The sequence below is a fragment of the Protopterus annectens genome, chromosome 13.part0, assembly GCF_019279795.1.
Source record: "Protopterus annectens isolate FY-2018-M chromosome 13.part0, PAN1.0, whole genome shotgun sequence".
NCBI lineage: Eukaryota > Metazoa > Chordata > Ceratodontiformes > Protopteridae > Protopterus > Protopterus annectens.
The window spans coordinates 671,676,272-671,696,148 of NC_056747.1; the positions used below are offsets into that span (position 1 = coordinate 671,676,272).

The 19,877-nt window shown below is 37.2% G+C and overlaps 1 protein-coding gene across 4 annotated transcripts in view; it reads left to right on the forward strand.

Annotated features, from left to right (window-relative positions):
* Positions 1-19,877, forward strand: part of LOC122787576 (apoptosis-inducing factor 3-like) — a 1,199,414-nt gene that overhangs the window by 484,634 nt on the left and 694,903 nt on the right. For all 4 annotated transcript variants that reach the window (XM_044054360.1, XM_044054361.1, XM_044054359.1 and 1 more), the window contains one exon: positions 17,952-18,043. In XM_044054360.1, the coding sequence (XP_043910295.1) occupies positions 17,952-18,043 (92 nt within the window). The remainder of the gene's footprint in view (positions 1-17,951; positions 18,044-19,877) is intronic.

Below are 19,877 nucleotides of genomic sequence, written 5' to 3' on the forward strand. Positions count from 1 at the left end.
TTAGTATAGTAATATAATTGTGTAAAGTATTCTCTTGGATTTGAACTAAAAAAATGTGAAAAATATTTTATATGAAGAGATATAGTGAGCTTCCTCCTTTTAGAGATTATGTTTAGGTAGGTGGGCTAAGAAATGACTATTGAAAGTAGTGTTAGAGGGTACGCTTGAATGGCTAGTCTCTTCAAAGCTGGGGTTTGTTTTCCCAGAGGAGGGTTAGTTGATTTTTATCTCAATTTTTAAGGTTTTATTGTTCAGTTCTTTTTTTATTATATGTCTATGAGTTACAATTACTGTAATTTATCAAATGGAAATAAGTCATCTTCTCTAGCTGAATATGTTTGCTGATTGGTAAAAAGATATACACATGACTATCAGTCTGAGTAGTAATAATTTATCTATGAAATATATTTCCATTAAAGTAAATGGTCTGAATAATAATTGTAAAAGGGGAAGCCTCTTAAAATACTTGAAAATATTTAATGCACAGATTATTTTTACAAGAAACGCATCTTATACAGGAAGACATAAATAAAATTAATACTAATAACTGTACAGTTTGTCAGCTCTCATTATAAACAAAAGAGGAAAGGAGTAGCAGTCTTATGGAAAAAGTCAAGTTTTAATGCTAAACATTTTAAACACATATCACAATAAAACAGGGATGTTCTGTTTAGTACCAGTATCCATAAATGGGAAAATATATTCTCTAGTAAACATTTATTGGATACCTGGGTTAGGTATCAAAGTAGCCAGGCAACACCTGGAAGATATTGTACACCATGCTAAAGGGGAAATAATTATAGCAGGAGACTTTAATTGCATAATAAACGATGGGGACACTGATGTAAAGAGCACATCAAAGAAAATAACAATATCTAAGGTACTATCTGATTTTATTGAAACATTTAACTTTGTAGACATTAATGAATATGCTGACCCTAATACTTTATTCTTTACACATTAGTCTCATCGATATGGCATGCATTCAGGAACAGATAGAGTATACATATCAAGAGATCTAGCTACAAAACTGGATAAAGTGAAAGTAGTCACGTGCCCATTGTCAGACTATAATGCAGTCACTTTAGGCCTAGATTTAAATACAAAACAAAAAATAACTGTAACTAGAATTCCTTCATGCATAACAAATTTAAAGGATTTTTAGCAATTTTATGTTAAAAGAGATACAAACTGTTTTAAACATAAATCTTTACTGAAAATGTGTTTCGTACATCTATTTGTGTGTGTGTGTGTATATATATATATATATATATATATATATATATATATATATATATGTCTGTGTGTGTGTATATATATATATATATATATATATGTGTCTGTGTGTGTATATGTGTGTGTGTGTATATGTATATATATATATGGGTCCCCTTCAAAACATCTAAAACCCATAACATTGAATTTCATAACATCTAACAGTACAAATCACATGAAAATAACATCCCCCTCCACATATAACGACATAATGACACCAAACTACCAAATACACTTTTTACTATATTTCTGCAGGGGGTGTTTGATAAAGTGGGATTAGGAAATTAACTTTTTCCCACTGTAGTTCGATCTTGGAGTTGGTATATTTAATTTCCAGGGTGTGATGTAGAAATGTAGTAAAAAGTGTGTTTGTTAGTTTGGTGTCATTATATGTGGAGGGGATGTTATTTACTTGTGATTTGTAGTGTTAGATGTTATGAAATTTTGGGTTTTAGATGTTCTGGTCTCAATGTTATGAAATTAGATGTTATGGGTTTTAGATGTTTCAAAGTAGACCCATATATATATATATATATATATATATATATATATATATATATATATATTTATATGTAGGTCTACCTGAATTAACCAACAGCACAAAAGACTGACACCAACATACCTGACACGAAAACACCGACAAACTATAACGAAAAGTGAGAATCCCGACAATGAAATCACCGACAATGTAATGATCGACACATCCCCATAGATTCCACTGTACACACTAGTGATAGTAACACTCCTGTTACGTTACATTAGTCTAATTAAACACAAAGTCAAATGAATGATAGTAACACTCCTGTTACGTTATATTAGTGTAATCACACACAAAATCAAATGAAACTCAGCAAAACTACGTTCTACACACAAAACGGTTCATAGTTTTAAAAGCCTCGCAATGGCTGTCTCGAACTTCACAGCTGTGTATTGTTCTCTACCTTCCAATACATTCTTAAACTGTACATGTCTGGTAATTAGTTTCCTCTTCTTCGGAGACTGTACATGGCCTGTGGACATACGAATCCTAAGTTCATCTACCTGGTCTTGCTCCCTCACTAAAGCTAGTAGCAAAAACCGCAGGTTTGTCTCTCTGTCTCCTAGGAGACACTTAAGTCTCCTATGCCACGCCTCCACTGTGTTTTGGGTCCGCGGCAGATTCAGTTTAAGTTCACTTACATTCCACATAGTAATGGGAAACAGTGGCGGGAATCTCATAGTGGTATTTGTTCTGGTTTGAAATTGTCTCCTCCTGCTATTAATATACCACTCAGAAAAGTACTTTATCAAGTCCTTACCCTCTGTGGGAAAAGAAGCTTGCAATGTATCAAAGGTCACCTGTACTTCATCTTCCTTAGAAATGCCAGAGTGATTAGCGATTTAACAGTTAGTTGGAAGTCCTGTGAATTATTATAGAATGATGCTAGCCCTAATGCTTGCACCTTTTGCCAGAAGTTCTGGTTTAAGTGGAACAAGCAGCCCTTGGAATGGGCATTAGGGATATTCAATCTGATACTCTTTATTGCCGCTATTTCAAAGTCCCACAGAACCTACTTCACTTGCACAGACAATCCATTAACTGAAAAGAGATATAGTAAATTGTGCCACAAGTAGTTGTACGCTTTCAATGATTTCTTTGACATGAGGGCATAAATTAGTGGTACAGCCTTGCTATGTGTACTTGTTTTTATTAATGCATGGATACTGTATAATTGTCGGATGGCTACACCCTTTGCAAAGAATGTACCATCCATTAGCCAAATCGTAGCTCGACTCAAATCATGCACGTTATTTACCATAGTAAACACCACAACAGTGGTATCAGTAGCAGGATCTGACATTGTTTTATGAATTAAACGTACCTGACTTTAAGCGAACCGCTGTAAAGTCTATCGTTGTCAGGTTCAAGTCATCTTTACTTCGTAAACCACATTTGAGTCGTCTGATATGATTCACTTGATGTAATAAGACACGTCTATGGGGAACAGAGTGAATTGTACCAAGGGATGTTGAAGCCAGTGCATCCTCCACTATTAAACATGGTGTGTCCCTGCTTAAGTAAGCTGTACTCTTTAGATCGCTGCACACCACGTATCTCTACAGCTCACCAGGATCTGCAGCATGGTTGTGCGCTACAGACTTTACAAGTATTTCACCATCTGGAGAAATTGTGGTAACAGCCCTGCCTCTACAAACGTCAGGTGTTTTATACTTGCATGCCCAGTACCTTTTGTTGTGGCATTTTCTTTCAAGGTGGTAGAGGTACGAATCTATCACTAACATGTCGTTTCCCTTTTGAGATTTTACTGTTTTGTATAACTGTCCTAGCTCTCCTACAGTTTCCTCATTAGCCATATTGTCTTCGATGCATAGCACGGTAATGCAAGTGTGAGGAGTCCTTATTAACAATCTGATGCGTTACTACTGGTGGTTTGTTTAAGTACCCATTTACACCTGGTCTGCTGAACTTAAATCCCAGATTAATAACTTAAAGCTAAATAAAGCACCTGGCATAGATAATATGATTCCAGAAATGTTTAAATTACTAATCAAAGAATTACTAGCATTACTATTAAAAAAGACTCTTAGGAAGCATGGGCTGAATTATTGGCATCCATTAGATTCTGTGAAAGTTTTAACCATGGAAGAGATAAGAAACGCATTTGATTTACATAATGATCTGTGGTTAAGTATACAGGATATACGGCAATATATTTTAAACAGATTAGAAGCAATGCAATTAACAATCGAAAAAATGTACCTAAACTTGTAGACCACATGATGTTTTTAACAACACAAGCTGTTCATGGAATAGGCTGTGTATCAAACTTTTATGAAATAATTAAGAAAATGAAGTTGCATCATAAGGAAATTTTTTGGGACTACTGTAAAACAGTCAATAATCACATACCAACTGACAGTGATAAAAATATTTCTTTCAACAAAGCAAACATTTCTTTCATTGCAATGGATACTTTTCACATGGAAATTTATTCATGGATCCTGTATAACACCACGTAAAATGGAACTGCTGATGTAAAAGGAACTTGAGAGCAGACTGGCTGCACATGTTTTATGATTGTCATATGCTTTACCATGGTACAATAATAAATCATTTTGGAATAAAGTTAATTATTTCTTGAAAATAGTTTCATGAACAATTTCATGAAGAAATAGTTTTAATGATAATTTTCAGTTGTCTAAATCTTTAATTTTGTTTAATGCTTCCATACTCCAATGTGTTAATATAGCAATAACCCACGCCTGGGTGTGGGTAATGCTGGATTTACCCACAGTTGGCGTGGTTTGGTCCCGAGAGCGAAGCCCGAGGGACCAAACAAAGCCAACCGTGGGTAAATCCAGCATTACCCACACCCAGAAGTGGGTTATTGCTATTATACAATGACATTATTTAAGAAAAAAAATAATTACTTTTCTTAAATAATGGCATTGTATAATGCCTCCTTGCTGCCCTTCCGCAACTGTCTGGTATTCCGCGGACGTTCTGATGTACTGCGCATGCCTACGCAGTACATCAGAGCTGTGGGCAAAAGCAACGGAGAAAGCAAGATCTCCGTTGCTTTTTACTGTTTCCTATGTTAAATGGGTTTAACATAGCGAGACAGCTTTAAAAAAAGCAACGGAGAATCTCTGTTGCTTATTTTAAAGCTGTCTCGCTATGTTAAACCCATTTAACATAGCGAAACAGGTTTGAAAAAAGCAACGGAGAAAGCAAGATCTCTGTTGCTTTTTGCACACTGTGTCGCTATGTTAAAGGAGTTTAACATAGCGAGACAGCTTTAAAAAAAGCAACGGAGATCTCCGTTGCTTTTTTTAAACCTGTGTTGCTATGTTAAACTCCTTTAACATAGCGAGACAGTGTTTTAAAAAAGACTTATACTAATGGAAAAAGTCCGGGCGACCGGACCTTTTTCCATTGGTATAAGTCGATTTACAACGTGCACGCTGACCAATCAGCATGCACGTTTTGGAATATTAATGGGGGGGGGGTCATGGTATAATAAAATAAAATTTTCACTCTTATGGACACTATTAGCTATAGCCAGTAAATCCATTACTATTGGAAAAGTGAGACTACATTTAAATAATACAGAAACATTGTATTGAATGTATCACGAATGGAAATGAGCACCATTTGAATGAAAACAGAAAGAACCACATGTTATTACAACTGATGGCAGAACGTGATCTAAATACCGGAGAGAGATGACTGTACTACTATGTAAAATGGACTTTGAATGAAAACATTTATATTACCTTTATAAATCTAGACATCCTTGTAAATAGATTGCTTCGATGTTGCAGTTGTTGATTTTTTATTGTTGTTAACCTGTGTAGATTGTGATATATACTCCAAAGTTACAGAAAATATATTCATTTTGAAAATTCAATAAAAATATTTTGAGAAAAAAGACATTGAAGTACATGGACAATTTCCTGAAAATTGGGTAATGACACAAGCAGTGTCCTAACTGCTACATAAAAAATATTGGAAGTGAAATTTTACAAAGCTTTTGTTTACCAAGCATGGCTGATAAAAACTTAAAAGCTATTTTTTTTTTGCACTGCATAGGCTGTGCTGCTGTCACACTACAGAGAGGCACCATAGCACTTGCCCATGGGGCTGAATTCAGAGAGGTTATGCACGTGCTGTACCACAAAGATGTTCAGCAACACAGTTTGTCCTTGGGGCGTACTACAGATGCTAATGAAGCATGCTGGGGGAGCAGCTTATCCATGTTAGTCATGTGCTTTCCCCTGGAAATGCCTGTGGTAAGGCATTTACATAGCCAGGAGATTCAAAGATTCCTCCACTGTGTAAGCTAGCTCATTTGGCTGCGTTAAAGAATGTTTCATTAAGATTACATACACCTATTATTTTCAGTAGTGCAACTGAGTTAAAGGTAAGCATTTAGCAGACAGGTGGGGGAAGGGGTGTGTGTGGCCGCATGTATGAGAGTGTATGCAAAGGGTTGAGTGGTCTTTTAGTTTGCAGAAATGAATGGCAGTAGTAGAACATATAATTCATCAGTTATATTTTATAGTCTGAATGCAAGTGCCATTAAAAATTACATTTCGGACATTTGGAAATTTTCAAAGATTATAGTGACCGATTGTCAGAATTAATATTTAATTAATTTACTGTGACTTATAAAATCCCGGTTAAGACCTATACTTCAAAGAATACTATCACTGTAAAACTTAGCTTGTGCTGCATAGCCTGTCATTTACAATTTTTAGTGACCCTTGTAACCCTTATGGTTCCAGACATTTATTTGTAATGAATATTAAACAGAAAGACACTTTAAATTGGTGGCAAATGCCACAATCAAGATTTATGTTACAGTACTGGATTACAGTAAGTCTGTGGATTGCAACAGACATTTTAATTGTCCGTTTAGTAATGTAAGTTTAGCAAAACTGTGATAAAAGTGAAGCTGTTTATGTAGGCAAAATCACTCACAGGTCAAACCAAAGGATTACTGAATATTACCATGCTATAAAGAAAAAAGTGTCTTTTTGGCATAGTTTATTATGTATTGGTTTTAGGAAATTCATTTTCTTGTTGTCAACAGTATTGATTTTGGTGAACGAAGAGGTTATTGTGGTGCATTACTGGAAGGAAACGAATGTGACTTTTTTTTTCTGAAAAGTAATGACTACATTTTAGTCATCAGTTTGCTAAAGTAACATTAAAGGAAGAGGTACTTAATAAAACAAAACATTTTGTAAGATGATGTGACATAGACTCAAATGGATATGACAAGAAACAACTGTATTAAAGTTCAGCCTGCTTAACAGTGAATGCATGTAACACAAAAGCTGAAACTAGACATTTAACAAAAATCTGTTGTACATAAAAGGTGGGAATAATAACTTTTTAATACAACAATGATTTCTGTGATGTCTTTAAATATAAGTGGTCCCACAGATAAATACAAAGTAGTGAACTATATTAAAAAATGTAGAGTACAAATTGCTGTGCTACAGGAGACACACTGAAAGAATTGAACATGTGTATTTGATGAAGGGTTTTAAGGATGGTTATTCAGCGGAATACCTGGGACAAAGGAAAAGAGCAGTACTTAACTGCAAGAGGAGCTCCAATAGTGATAGAAGATAAAAGAAAAAAGATAACGGTAGATAAAAAAGGTAATAATGGTAGATTTATAGTACTAAGGGGCTACTGGCAAGGGAGGAGGATTACATTTCCACCTAAAACTGATATAATGGAGCTTAAGAAAATTCTGGGAAAAATAATCAGCTTTCAGCAAGGAATATTACTTACAGGTGGGAAATGGAATTTGATTTGCAGCAGTGAAGATGTGCTGGGGGCTCAGGAGGGAAAGTATATAACAGAAGAGAAGGGTACACTTTTGAAGAAATTTATGAAAATATTTGGCATGGAAGATATGAATTCAGTATTAGGAGTTCTAAGTGAATTTTCATGTTATTCCCCAAGATACAAAAAACTGGAATAGGCTAGACATAATTTATATTTCACAACTGCGGTGGTGGTGCTCCGGTAGCGTTGTTGCCTCACAGTTAGACATTGCACGCTCGATTCTCAGAGCGTCTTCTGTGTGTCGACATGCGTGAATGGACGTTCCTTCGTTGAAGGTTGTGCATTAGGCCCGTCAAGCCAGCACGTAAAAATCTACTGCCAGTCATTAGCGGACCGGAGTTCCGCTGTGGCGACCCCTAACCAGGAAAAGCTGAAAGACAGTATGTGCATGTAATTGAAGGTCTTGATACGTTCCCAATAAATATTTCAGATTATGCGCCAACAATAACTGAAATAAAAATACAGGGTAATGAAATGAAAATGAGAAACTGGCGCTTTCCCGACTATCTGTTGAAAAGTAAGGAATTTAAGGAATGTGTAGTGGAAATTATTCAGGAGCTATTAGAGAAGATAGAATTTTTTTCTGAAAATATATCTAGGGAGTGGGATAAAATTAAAGTGGAGTTTAAAAATAAGGTGGAAATAAAATAAAGGGGAGATATGGTTAAGAAACAACAATAATTATTTAGAGAGACTGACAAATGTTAAAGTATTGTAGAATGGAAGGATCTCACAGAACAGGAAGAGAACCAACTGCAGAATGCTAAACAGAAAGTAAGGGATTACCTTGGTAATATGCATCGATTTAGAAAGATTGCTGTTAAGCAACTGTTTTTTGTTTTATAATAACTTTAGAGCACATAAACTTTTAGCACAGCGACACTCAGGAACTAGAAAGTAGATAGGGCTGTCAATAAGTATAGGGAGCCTATAACAAGGAAGGTAGCAAGCGATCCTTAAGAGTTATTAGAAATATTTCAGAAATTTTATGAAAGTCTGTGTAAAGCAGAGAAATATGGAAGTCAAGAAAAGGTATAAATGGAAATGTTTATGGAAGAATTAAATATGCCAAGATAAGAGGTAGATGAGGATCATTTACTAACAGGATAGGAGGAGATGAGATAAAAAATGTTGATGTATAATCAATCTACAGGAAAGTCCCTAGGAATAGATGGTATTCCTGTGGAAGTTGGGAAGCTAGGAGGGAAAAAAAAATAATAAAGATCTGGAAAGTTTGGCTTAACAGTATTTTAAGAGGAGATAAAGTACCAACATCTGAAAGAAAGCGGTGGTAGCTGCAATAACTAAAGAGGTTAAACACCCATCAAATCCAGCTTCATACAGGCCTATTTCAATACTAAACCATGATTATAAAGTGTTTGTCTATAATGGCTAAAAGAATGGCAAAAGTGATACCAAAATTGATAAATATGGATCAGTGCTGTTTTGTGGAGGGGAGGCAAACATTTGATAACATTAGTGGAACATTGTTCATGAAAGAAAATTTACTGGAAAAGCTCAACCAGATTCTGCTACACCTTGTTGTCAGGGAAAGGTTGGTTTGCTTTTGATTTCTTGTATTTTGTATTGCTTTATTGCCTTTTTCTGTTTTGTATAATGTGATTTGTTTTCTTTGCACTGTATTTTACTTGTGTTCTACTTTTAATTGCATATCAAAACTTGGAAAGAGACCACAGTTGGTCTCTTGTGAGTCGGACAGAAATTAGAACAGGTCACTTAAAGAGTCACACAGAAGTTAGAACAGGTCAATTAAGGTTAATTATCTGTGAAATGAGGGAATGGAGCTGGGATATAAACCTTCTATTTAAGAGGTAAAATAAAATATTTCAAAGCTTTACTGAAAAAATTTCACCCAGACTCTGCAACAGCTTGCTGTGAGGGAAATGTTAGTTTGCTTTAGATTTCTTGTATTTTGTGTTATGTTGTTGTCTTTTTGTATTTTGTATACTCTGATTTATTTTCTTTACTCTGTATTTTACTTGTATCCTGTTTTTAATTACATATTAAAACTTGGAAAGAGACCACAGCTGTGTCTCTTGTGAGTCAGACAGAATTTTTTTCCCACCCTGTTGTCGTCATGTTCTTAAACACAACTGTCTTTCTAGTTGCCTGCTCCGTATGCTAATTTGACCACATATTTCCTTCCCTATCCCCATTCACTGACTGGTGTGATTAAGCACAAAATTAAAATTTTGTGAATTCAGTCCCCTTTCAACTGTTTAGATTTATTGTCCATCCCACTGTATTTTATAGAACCAGAATACAAAAGTGCACACCCCCTTTCAATCTATCTTCCTCTTTTAAAATTAGTGGCTCTGCACTTAGACAGCTAAAACTTAAGTTATCCTCCTTCATGTCTAACTGCTTAATGCACACTGCAGTGTTTAGGGTATTAACCCATTTTTTCATCTTACATTTAAACATCTGTTGCAAGACCACCAGTTATTGGAGAGCCCACAGTCTGGCTCTCCGTCGTCATCTTGGGATAAGTGCTTTTGTTTTCTGCTGGTGAGAGAGAGAGAGAGAGAGAGCACAGGGACATTATGTCCTGTAGACTGCTGATCACCAGAAAGTCTCATAACTGCTTTATAGGTGATGGCTTGGAATTTGTGCTTGTATTCTGTTCCTGGTGAGAGAAGGGGCAGAGTGCATTGATTCCTGACTGTTTCAGGTTGGACAGTGAGTGTATGTGCTTAATGTTCCTGATTGGTCTGGTTGCTATTCATGGCATCTACCAGGAAAAGGCTACAACAAGCCTACAAGACCCTTGCATCATCTGGGACAAGACTGTGGATCACCAAACGGGCTATGGCCAGCTTTTATCTTGGCATTGGTGTTAATGTTTTGCGTCTGGTGAGAAAAAGCAAAGGAGCATTGTATCCCAGCAGAGTGAAGCTGTGGTGAGACCAACATTAGTAGTAGCCAGGCAGTAGCCATTCATGCAACTCCCCTCTTTTCATCGTTCTTGACAAGTTAATTCTTTGTTTTCAGAAGTACTGCTTAATTTGTTTCTAACTTCTGAATATCTGCCTAAGTACTTCATCCTTAAATTTTCAGGGTCTACATATTAGATTCCCCCTCAAGTGTTTGGCAGTGCTCTGTACAGATTCAGACACCTTGAGTAACATTTTTCCTGTAAAAGCATGATTGAAAACTAGTTGCACACAAGACTAGTTTGTAGTGACAAGAACTGTCCCCATAGTTGCAAACCGGATACTCCTGACATTGATATTCTCACTCCAACTGTCTAATCAATAAAAGAGTCTGTTGCCATGGATATGAACTTTCCCACTGTCTCCATTACCAGCTTGGCGAATATGGGCATCCTGAGGCAATGTAGAAATTGCCTTGTTTACTGACAACCAAATTGGTATGGTATGCGAGACATATATTTACCCAATGTCACTGGAGGCAAAGCTCTCACATAAAAGTATGCCTAATGTCACTAAGGTTGTTAGTAGTACACATGCTGCACCTATCACACACAATTCAAACAGACATATCAACTCACATATGCTGAGGCACTTAAATGTAACTTTCTTAAACCATAAAGATGTCCTAGATGAAGTACACATAACAAGTACCCTCAGCAGCCCCAAATGCACTGTTTCAAAACACCCACATCAACACATAGAGTTACACCTCATGGAGCCTCTACCTCTAAGCCCCTAAGGCAAGCTCAATCCAACATTCTAGTCATTGGGGAGACTGTCATGAGACACATCAGTGTCCCTCTCACCAGGCTGAGTAAGGAGAAAGTCATGGTCAGTTGCTTATCAGGGGGCTAGGATCCACCACATTACGCACACACTCAAGTCATTGGACCACAAGTACCAATATGACTCAGTCATAGTCCATGTGGGAGTAAATGACTCGAGACATACCTCCCTAGGCTATATGAAGAGAGACATCAAACAGCTTTCAGAATATATGTCTTAGCCTGGTATGAGTCTAGCACTGAACAGCATTTTAACTTCTCCAGGGATGATGCCACAGTACGAACAAAAGATGATTGATTTTAATAATTGGCTTAGTTTCTGGTGTCATTCTAAGGGGGTGCACTATTTGTCAACATGGGAGGAGAGATGGTCAACAGACCATGCTGTTTTGTCAGGGATGGTTTGCACGTTTCCTCTCTAGGCTTTCTAATATTAGCTAAAACATTTTCTTCCCCAATAGTGCCTATTTTAGGCAATGCCAAACTGAAAGTACTTCCGACATAGCAAATCAAAACCAAGAAAATCTAAAGGTGTTGTTGCTCAATGCTAGGAGTATAAACAAATACCTCCACTCCCTATAAGCTCTCTTCATCCTAGAGAATGCTGAAATCTGTGCAGTCACTGAGACGTGGTTTAAAGCTGCGGAGAACACGCCAACAGTGCAAGGTTATAATGCCTTCCACACATTTAGACTAGCTACTTCACAGGCAGGGACTAAAGGTGGAGGTGTGTCTCTTTACATCAAAAATAAATATACTTCAAGGCTGATCAAACAGGACAATGCACTTGAGATGCTCCACGTTCAAATCACCATAGGCAAAATCCAGTACTTCCTTGCAAGCTGTAGGTCCCCCTCTATTATCCGGGAAAGCCATACCATGTATTTAAACTTATTAGAAACACTAACCATCCAACCCAGTACCATATTCATGGGTGACTTTAATTATCCCACTATTAACTGAGAATCCTATATGACACCAAATATACAGGCACAGAGATTCCTGGATTTTGTAAATACAAACACCCTAAACCAGATAGTCAGTACACCAACCAGGGGTGCAACCATACTGGATCTGATCCTCACTAATATGGAAGAGTGCTGCACACCCCCTACTGTAATGTCGTCCCTGGTAAGGTCAGACCACAAAATGGTCTCCTTTGAAATAAAAATAAAACCTGGACCCCTTGCTAAACCTGGGAATATTCAGGAACTACTCTAAGGCTAACCTCCTGCTATCAAGTGATAACCTGGCAAAATTTCATAGAGGCAGCTGTACCTACCAGGAACCAGGAAGAAGTACAGAACTAACTCAAGCAACAAGCCACCCTGGTGGAATCACAAAATCAATAGGCTGTATAACAGAAGAAAATCTTGACAAAAATTAGGAGGCACAGCACCCAGCATGAGAAAAGCACTCCTATCAAACTAAACAAACAACCCAGAGGACTAATAAGGTCTACCAGAGCCAAATTTGAGGTACGTTTGGCCTCTTAGGTCAAGGACAACCACAAAGCATTCTTTAGCTATGTCTGCAACCTCAAAGGCAATACACAGTTGTAAATGGAGCCACTTGTACTGAGCCAGAAGATATAGCAAACCTCCTGGCTGATAACTTCAGCTCCAACTTGACCCCTCTCTTCCCCCAGGAAATACCATCAAATATACCTCCCCCTACTTTCACTAGGGAACAGGTCCTTTAATGCTCTAAGACCAAGAACACTGAATCAGTGGACCCAGCCAATATCTCAGGATGCCTTCTAAATAGCATGAAGCATGACCTATCAAGACCTCTGGAGTTACTGTTTAACTGTAGTCTCCAAACAGGCTTCATGCCTCATGAATGGAGAACATTAACAGTCATCCCTCTGCACAAAGGTGAGCCATCTACAGACCCTGGAAACTACAGACCCATAAGTCTCACTAGTGTTGTATGTAAAGCCATGTTAACAAGCATCATGGAAATGACCAGTAGAGATATAGACACTGGATCCAACCCAGTTTGGTTTTCTCAAGGACAGATCATCCTTACTCAACCTGGTGTACTTCTTTGAGAAGGTAACCAAAACAATGGATGAGGGCAAAATTGTTCACACTGCCTACCTTGACCTAGCCAAGGCATTTGACACAATACCCCACTGGGGCATTGTTGACAAACTCAAGAGGTTGGGTATAAAGTTGTATGTCACCCAGTGGATAGCCCATTGGCTCGCAGAGAGGACCCAGGAAGTTAGAACTGGGGAGTCCACCTCTACAAAGAGGCCATTCACAAGTGGAGTCCCTCAGCAATCAGTCTTTGGACTGCTTCTTTTTGGCATTTACTTCTCTCAATTCAAGGCCAATGTCAGTGGTCTCTGGCTGACTAAATTTGCAGAAGATTGCAAATTAGGCACTGTCATTGAATCCCACACTGACACAAATGTTCTCCAGTAGGGGCTGACAGAGACAAACAACTGGTGTCAAAGCCATGGACTAAAACTAAATGCCAAGAAATGCATAATAGTATCCTTTGGGAAGTCATATATCCCTGGTAACAATCATATTGACAACACACCCCTTAGAGTTGACCCGGTAGTCAGGGACTTATGGAAATACATAGATAGTAATCTAGCCTTTGACCATCATGTGTCTGCGGTCATGAGGAAGTCATTCTGTGTTGAGCAACTTGTAAACAAACAACAAAAATAATTTATTCACAAATAAAGTAAGCGCTTTCATACAGGATACTACCTGTACTTCTTCAGACAGTCTTGCCTGAAGAAGTACAGGTACTATCCTGTACAAAAGTGCTTACTTTATTTGTGAATAAATTATATTTGGAGTGTATCCAGGTCGTGTTCATACTTTTTTGTTATTTTCCAAGTTTGTTTTGTGGGTTCATGTTATCTAACTTGTAAACAAAGATATGGCAAGTAAGTCATTGTTCCACTGTATTTGCCATCCATCAGACCTGTCATTGAGTACAGTGTCCTCTCTGGTATGTACCTAACCAGGCATATCCAACAACTGGAGCGTCCACAGAGGTTCCTCACTAAAAGAATGCAGAGCTTAAGTAAAATGTTCTATGCAGACCGCCTCAAGGCCTTGTCCCTGTATTCTGTCTCCTACAGGATTTTGAGGGGAAATCCATGCTTGGCATACAGGGCATTGTTATCCTGCATATCCACAAAACAGACACCAGAATTACCCGTTCTAAAGACTAGAACCTTACCTGTGATATAAATAGGGCCTGCTGGAGAGAAAAAGTGTCTATCCCAGAGACTACCCTGCCTGTGGAACAGGCTCCCCATCTATGTGAAGTGGAGTTCCTCCCTAACCTAATTCAAGTGCAACTTGGACATTTGGATGGTGAACAGGAAATTCATCCCTGGTTTGGCACCTATGTCTCTAATGGACACAGGCAACCTGTAAATGTTTCATCTCCCAAACCCCTGCTTACACTTACCAAGGGTATCAGAACTTGTCAGAGAGTTGGGATGCTTGGCTAGGCTTAGAAAGGCCTTCTGGTCATTAGTCTGTTAAACACTTATGAACTTAAAATACCACTGTTGTTGGTGGGTCTTGCAGGGAAAATATTTGACAGATTAAGCTAGGACTTTATGAGCAGGGCAATGAAAGCATTTGCATACCCTGATAAAATTATAAGTTGATTAGGAGGATATATGAGGGACCAAAGGTGAAGAATAAAGTGGGTGGGGGTTCTCTCTGAGAATTTCTGCTTGAGCAGAGGAACCAGGCAGGGGTATTCTCTCTCTCCACTGTTATTTGCATTATATTTATTAGAGTAATTGGCAAAGAAAATAAGGGACTCATATTCAAGGATATAATTGGTATCTTAGTCAAGAAATGTTGTCTCTGTTTGCAGATGATATTAATTTATACCTGACAGAACCAGAAAAGGGCATTACAGTGTTGTGGAATATTTTGAGACCATTTCATATCTTTTAGGATACAACATTAATGAAGCTAAAATAAAGGCAATAGTGGTAAATTATGTGCCCACTCATGAATTGTTTCAGCAATATCTATATTTATGGGGACATGATAAATGAAGTATTTAGGAGTATGGATTAAGAATGATTCCAGTGTGGCAGCTGAGGATATGTGGGAAGAGACTAAAGAAAAGATGATACAAAAAATGCGAAATTGGAAGCTCTGGTATATGGATAGTAAGGTACAATAAGTTAAAATGTTTTTAGCCCCTTTAGTCTTATATACAGGTCAGGAATATGTTTGCCAACCAGAGGAGAAGTTGTGGATAGCAATTAATAAAGAGCTGAAGGATTTTATCTGGAAGTGGAAGACAGCAAGAGTCAGGTGAGATAAGATGATTCTTCCAATAGAACAAGGCAGACTGGGATTACAGATTTGAAGAGGTATTTCAAAGCTACACAGTTAAGACTCTATACATAGTGCAAGCAGAAGCCTGTAACTCAAAGTGGAAAGGGATGATGATGAAACGAGGAGAAGCTCAAGAAACTAGGATAGACTGGGATTTTGGATGTAGACCTTTAAGTAGAATAACTATAATTGTACAGAAAATTATATGCATAAAGTAGCAGAAAGCATTCTAAAAACTAAGCCAACACGGGAGTGGAGAAAGAGTCTACCGATAGGGATGACTGCAATTCGGGATTCAGACAATAGGCAAGTGGGGCTGAAATTTATTCGAGAAAACTGGCAGTGAAACCAATGTATTTGGAGCAAGTAACTAAAGAAAGAAAGGTAACAAAATGGGAAGATGCCAAGAATTTATTTGGACTGCAGATTAGAGTTTAGACAGACAGAAATTGGGGGGGGGGGGGTCCTAAATGAAAGATCAGCACTGGCAGGTTTTTAGTAAAATCTAGAACAGAAGCTGCCATTAAAAATGAATAATTAGTAGAACATATAAAATATTGCACAATAATTATGAGAATCAATCAGAGGAGGTTAGAAATGATTGGGAAGATGTGTGTGACTACCAAATATGCAACAAAATGTAGAAAATTTAGGATTGTTGCTTGGAAATGTTTACATAGATATTTTTATACCCCAAATAGACTCCAGAGGATTTTTCCTCAGGTATGCAGCAAATGCTGGAGGTGTGATGGGGAGGAAAGAGGTTAATTGGGAGCATATTTTCTGGGAATGTAATACGCTGGCAGACTTAAAGATTTCCTGCAGACTACTCTGTCAGAGATACTGGGTGAACAAATGGAAGTAATTGGGGAAATTATTTTTCTTAGCTAAGATACAGAATTGGAATTACCTAGACATAGTAAGGCCTTGATAAGTCTAATTATGGTGGCCGCCAAAAAACAATTATTAGAAAAAGGAAATCAAAAGTTTATACCAACCGTACTAGAAGTAGTAAATATAGTGAGAGAGATAAAACAACTGAAATTGGGATCTTTAAAAAAGGGTAGCAGCAAATTACATAGGAAAAATGGAAATGGGGGAACAGTAACATACAAGGGAGAAATGAGGTTTAAAAGAAGGCAGGACTTGAATGAGCTATGTAATGTTTGACAATGTTTGGGTAGATTGTAAGTGATGTATAATGTTTGCAACTAGGATTATGTTAGTATGGTCTGTGATGTAAAATACCTGCAACTGGGATTATCTCAATATGGTTTGTTTACATTTATCTAAATGTATGATTGACTGTATCATAGGTAGGTACTAGGCTATCAGCCCAAGGGCCTAAGTAAGCTTAGCCAACAAGGTTCCCTGGCTTACGCCACCCAAGAAATTTAATTTCCTGTACCCCTTTATTAAGATGTTTCTTATTAATAAAAAAAAAAAGAAGAAAAAAAAAGAAGAGGTAATTTGTCATTCTCCTTATCATATATTTTATAAGCATACGCTTTTGCTAAATTAGTAACTGTGGATTTATTATTTGTTTCAGTTGCATTTTTAATATTAGTTGTATTACAATGCAACTGAAGTTTTTATTGGTTGTCCTTTGCCACATGACCTTTCGGTTTCATTTAAGTGCATATTGTTGATTTGCATTTTGTTCTCAAGAATTGTTTTTGTATTATTAAAGACAAAAGTGCTTCATAGTTGTACTGCTGGTTCTGTTTTTTTTTCTTGTTTTATCATTTTGCAAACAATTCAGATTTTACCTTTGTTTTCGGTATTTAGTATTGTCTCTTTGCACTCCCTGAGCAATGTTCTGCTGTCCTTTTACCTTTCCATCAACTGTTATTAAGAACCAGAATGGTCCCATTTTCATTTTGCTTGCCTTTTCTTGTACTGAAATTTCCTGACTGTGACTCCTTTTCAGTTTAACCTTTCACTTTTTACCATCTCTTCCCTGTCAAATTATCTGTTGAATACTATTTCACAAGTGTATAAATGGCTCTGTCACAGTCTGTGACTTTTGCATTTATGCAGGTTTCATTCAGCATGTTTCTTTTACTGACATTAATGTCAAGTTATGGCCTGGATTAAAGATTTAAACCAATTTGCAAATAGCATCCTAAGTGAAAGAGAGATTGTGAAGCAACCTTGAAAAGTAAGTACATGTATGAACATGTTTAGCACGTCACATCAGTAACATTCCATTTTGTTTATCTGACTTCAGGCAGTAGCTGTGAACACATCCAAAAAGATGGTGAAATTTAAAGATGGGAGTGTGCAGCAGTATGACCAGTTGCTCATTGCAACAGGCAGCAGGTATGTGAACCAAAGCAGTAATGTATGTGACTTTGAACCAAAGTGTGTGAACCAAGAGATATGATATTTGGAAATAACAGTAACACTGGGTACAGTAGAAGAGGACCTATTCTGTCATTCTGCTAACAGCATTTTATACAACATAAATGGACCTGTTTTCTTTTCCTCAAACATTAGTATTTAAATTATTTAACATTAGTAATAAGATTATTTAGAGAACAGATAAAAGTGCGTGCACATGAGTGTAAATAGTTATTGTAAAAGGGTATACATAATATTGTAACCCTGTGTATTATGAAAAAATCAGAATGGCACAGACTGACTTTTTTCCTTGCTCCATAGCATCATATTTGAAACAGTATACGAGATCAGAGTAGACCATCCATTCTAGAACAGCACCATGATCCACAGATGACTATCAGTGATTTAACAAAAGCTTTTGACTGCTTAAATTATGAAGCCTTGTGGAAGGTGTACTGCTTTGCCAAATTTAATATCCTGAGTGGCTTCTTGGCTAGATGATTCCCAGCATGCTGAAGAATCGTTTAAAGAGATGTCTGTTGAGTAGCCAAAGTCAGGAAGTATTAATTACATTACCTTTATTCTCTCTGTTCCAAGCAGTCAATCTTTTCCTCAGCAAAGAATTTTTTAATGTTAGAATTAATACAAACTACAAAATGAATAATGGGTATTTACTCTTGCATATCTGCCTTCGGAAACAAAATTTTCGAAGGTGTCTGTAGATCACTATGTCTGTACAGCTTTAAGAAGCTTTTTAGGGGCTTGCACAAGTGTATAAATACTGAGCATGTGCGAGCCTGCCATTTTGTAGTAAGCTGTTGAGATGTAAGCATGTATGTCTGTGTAGTCTGTCAGTTAATCAGTTTGTTTATATTTTGTAATGCTGCTATCCATCCTGATGTTTCTATGTAGTAAAGCATATAAATGAGCTACCCCGCCTGTTTGTCATCTATACTTGAGAGGGACGAACGACATGGTGCCAGAATGGAGTCCAGATTCCTCAGCTTTGAGACCGAGAGGCACTAAGTTACGATTGGAGGAATATAGAGAAGTGAATCATCCCTACTGCACGTATAACTCACAAAACAGGTCAGAAATGAATTTCAGGTATTAAAACTTGGCCAAACTGTTTATTTGCAAAATATGAAATGAGGCATTCAGAACACACTAAACAAATTTCTAAGTAACAGAAATATTCAAAATTACGATATTAACAGAAATATTCAGAATAACTATGGAAAATGTTTGAAATATGGTCTGAATTGCATAAAATGAATAAAATAAGGGAAATGACCGCATTTTTATTTGCCAAGCACTACTTTTTTGCATTAATCAAAGCTATTCAAGTTGTCTGAAGTGTATGTATGTTTGTGCAGTATTACAGTAGTTATTTTGCAAAATGCAGCCATTTCAAAGCATATTTTGCAAAGTACAGTATTTTATAGAGTTTATTGTGCATTTGAATGTAGCGTTGTCGCCTCACAGTTAGACGTTGCCCGTTCGATTCTCAGTTAAAGCGTCTACTGTGTGACGACATGCGTGAATGGGCGTTCCTTCGTTGAAGGTTGTGCGTTAGGCCCGGCAAGCCAGCATGTAAAACTCTACTGCCAATCATTAGCGGACCGGAGTTCCGCTGTGGCGACCCCTAACCGGGAAAAGCCGAAAGACACACACATTGTGCATTTGAATGTTGTTGCAGCCACACAAGGAAACTTGTTCATATATAATTACAAGGGCCATATTTTTCATTGCGTTTGGGCATAATTTGTTGGCATTGGCTGAAAGATTTCATAGACCAGCTCCACTTGTGTTT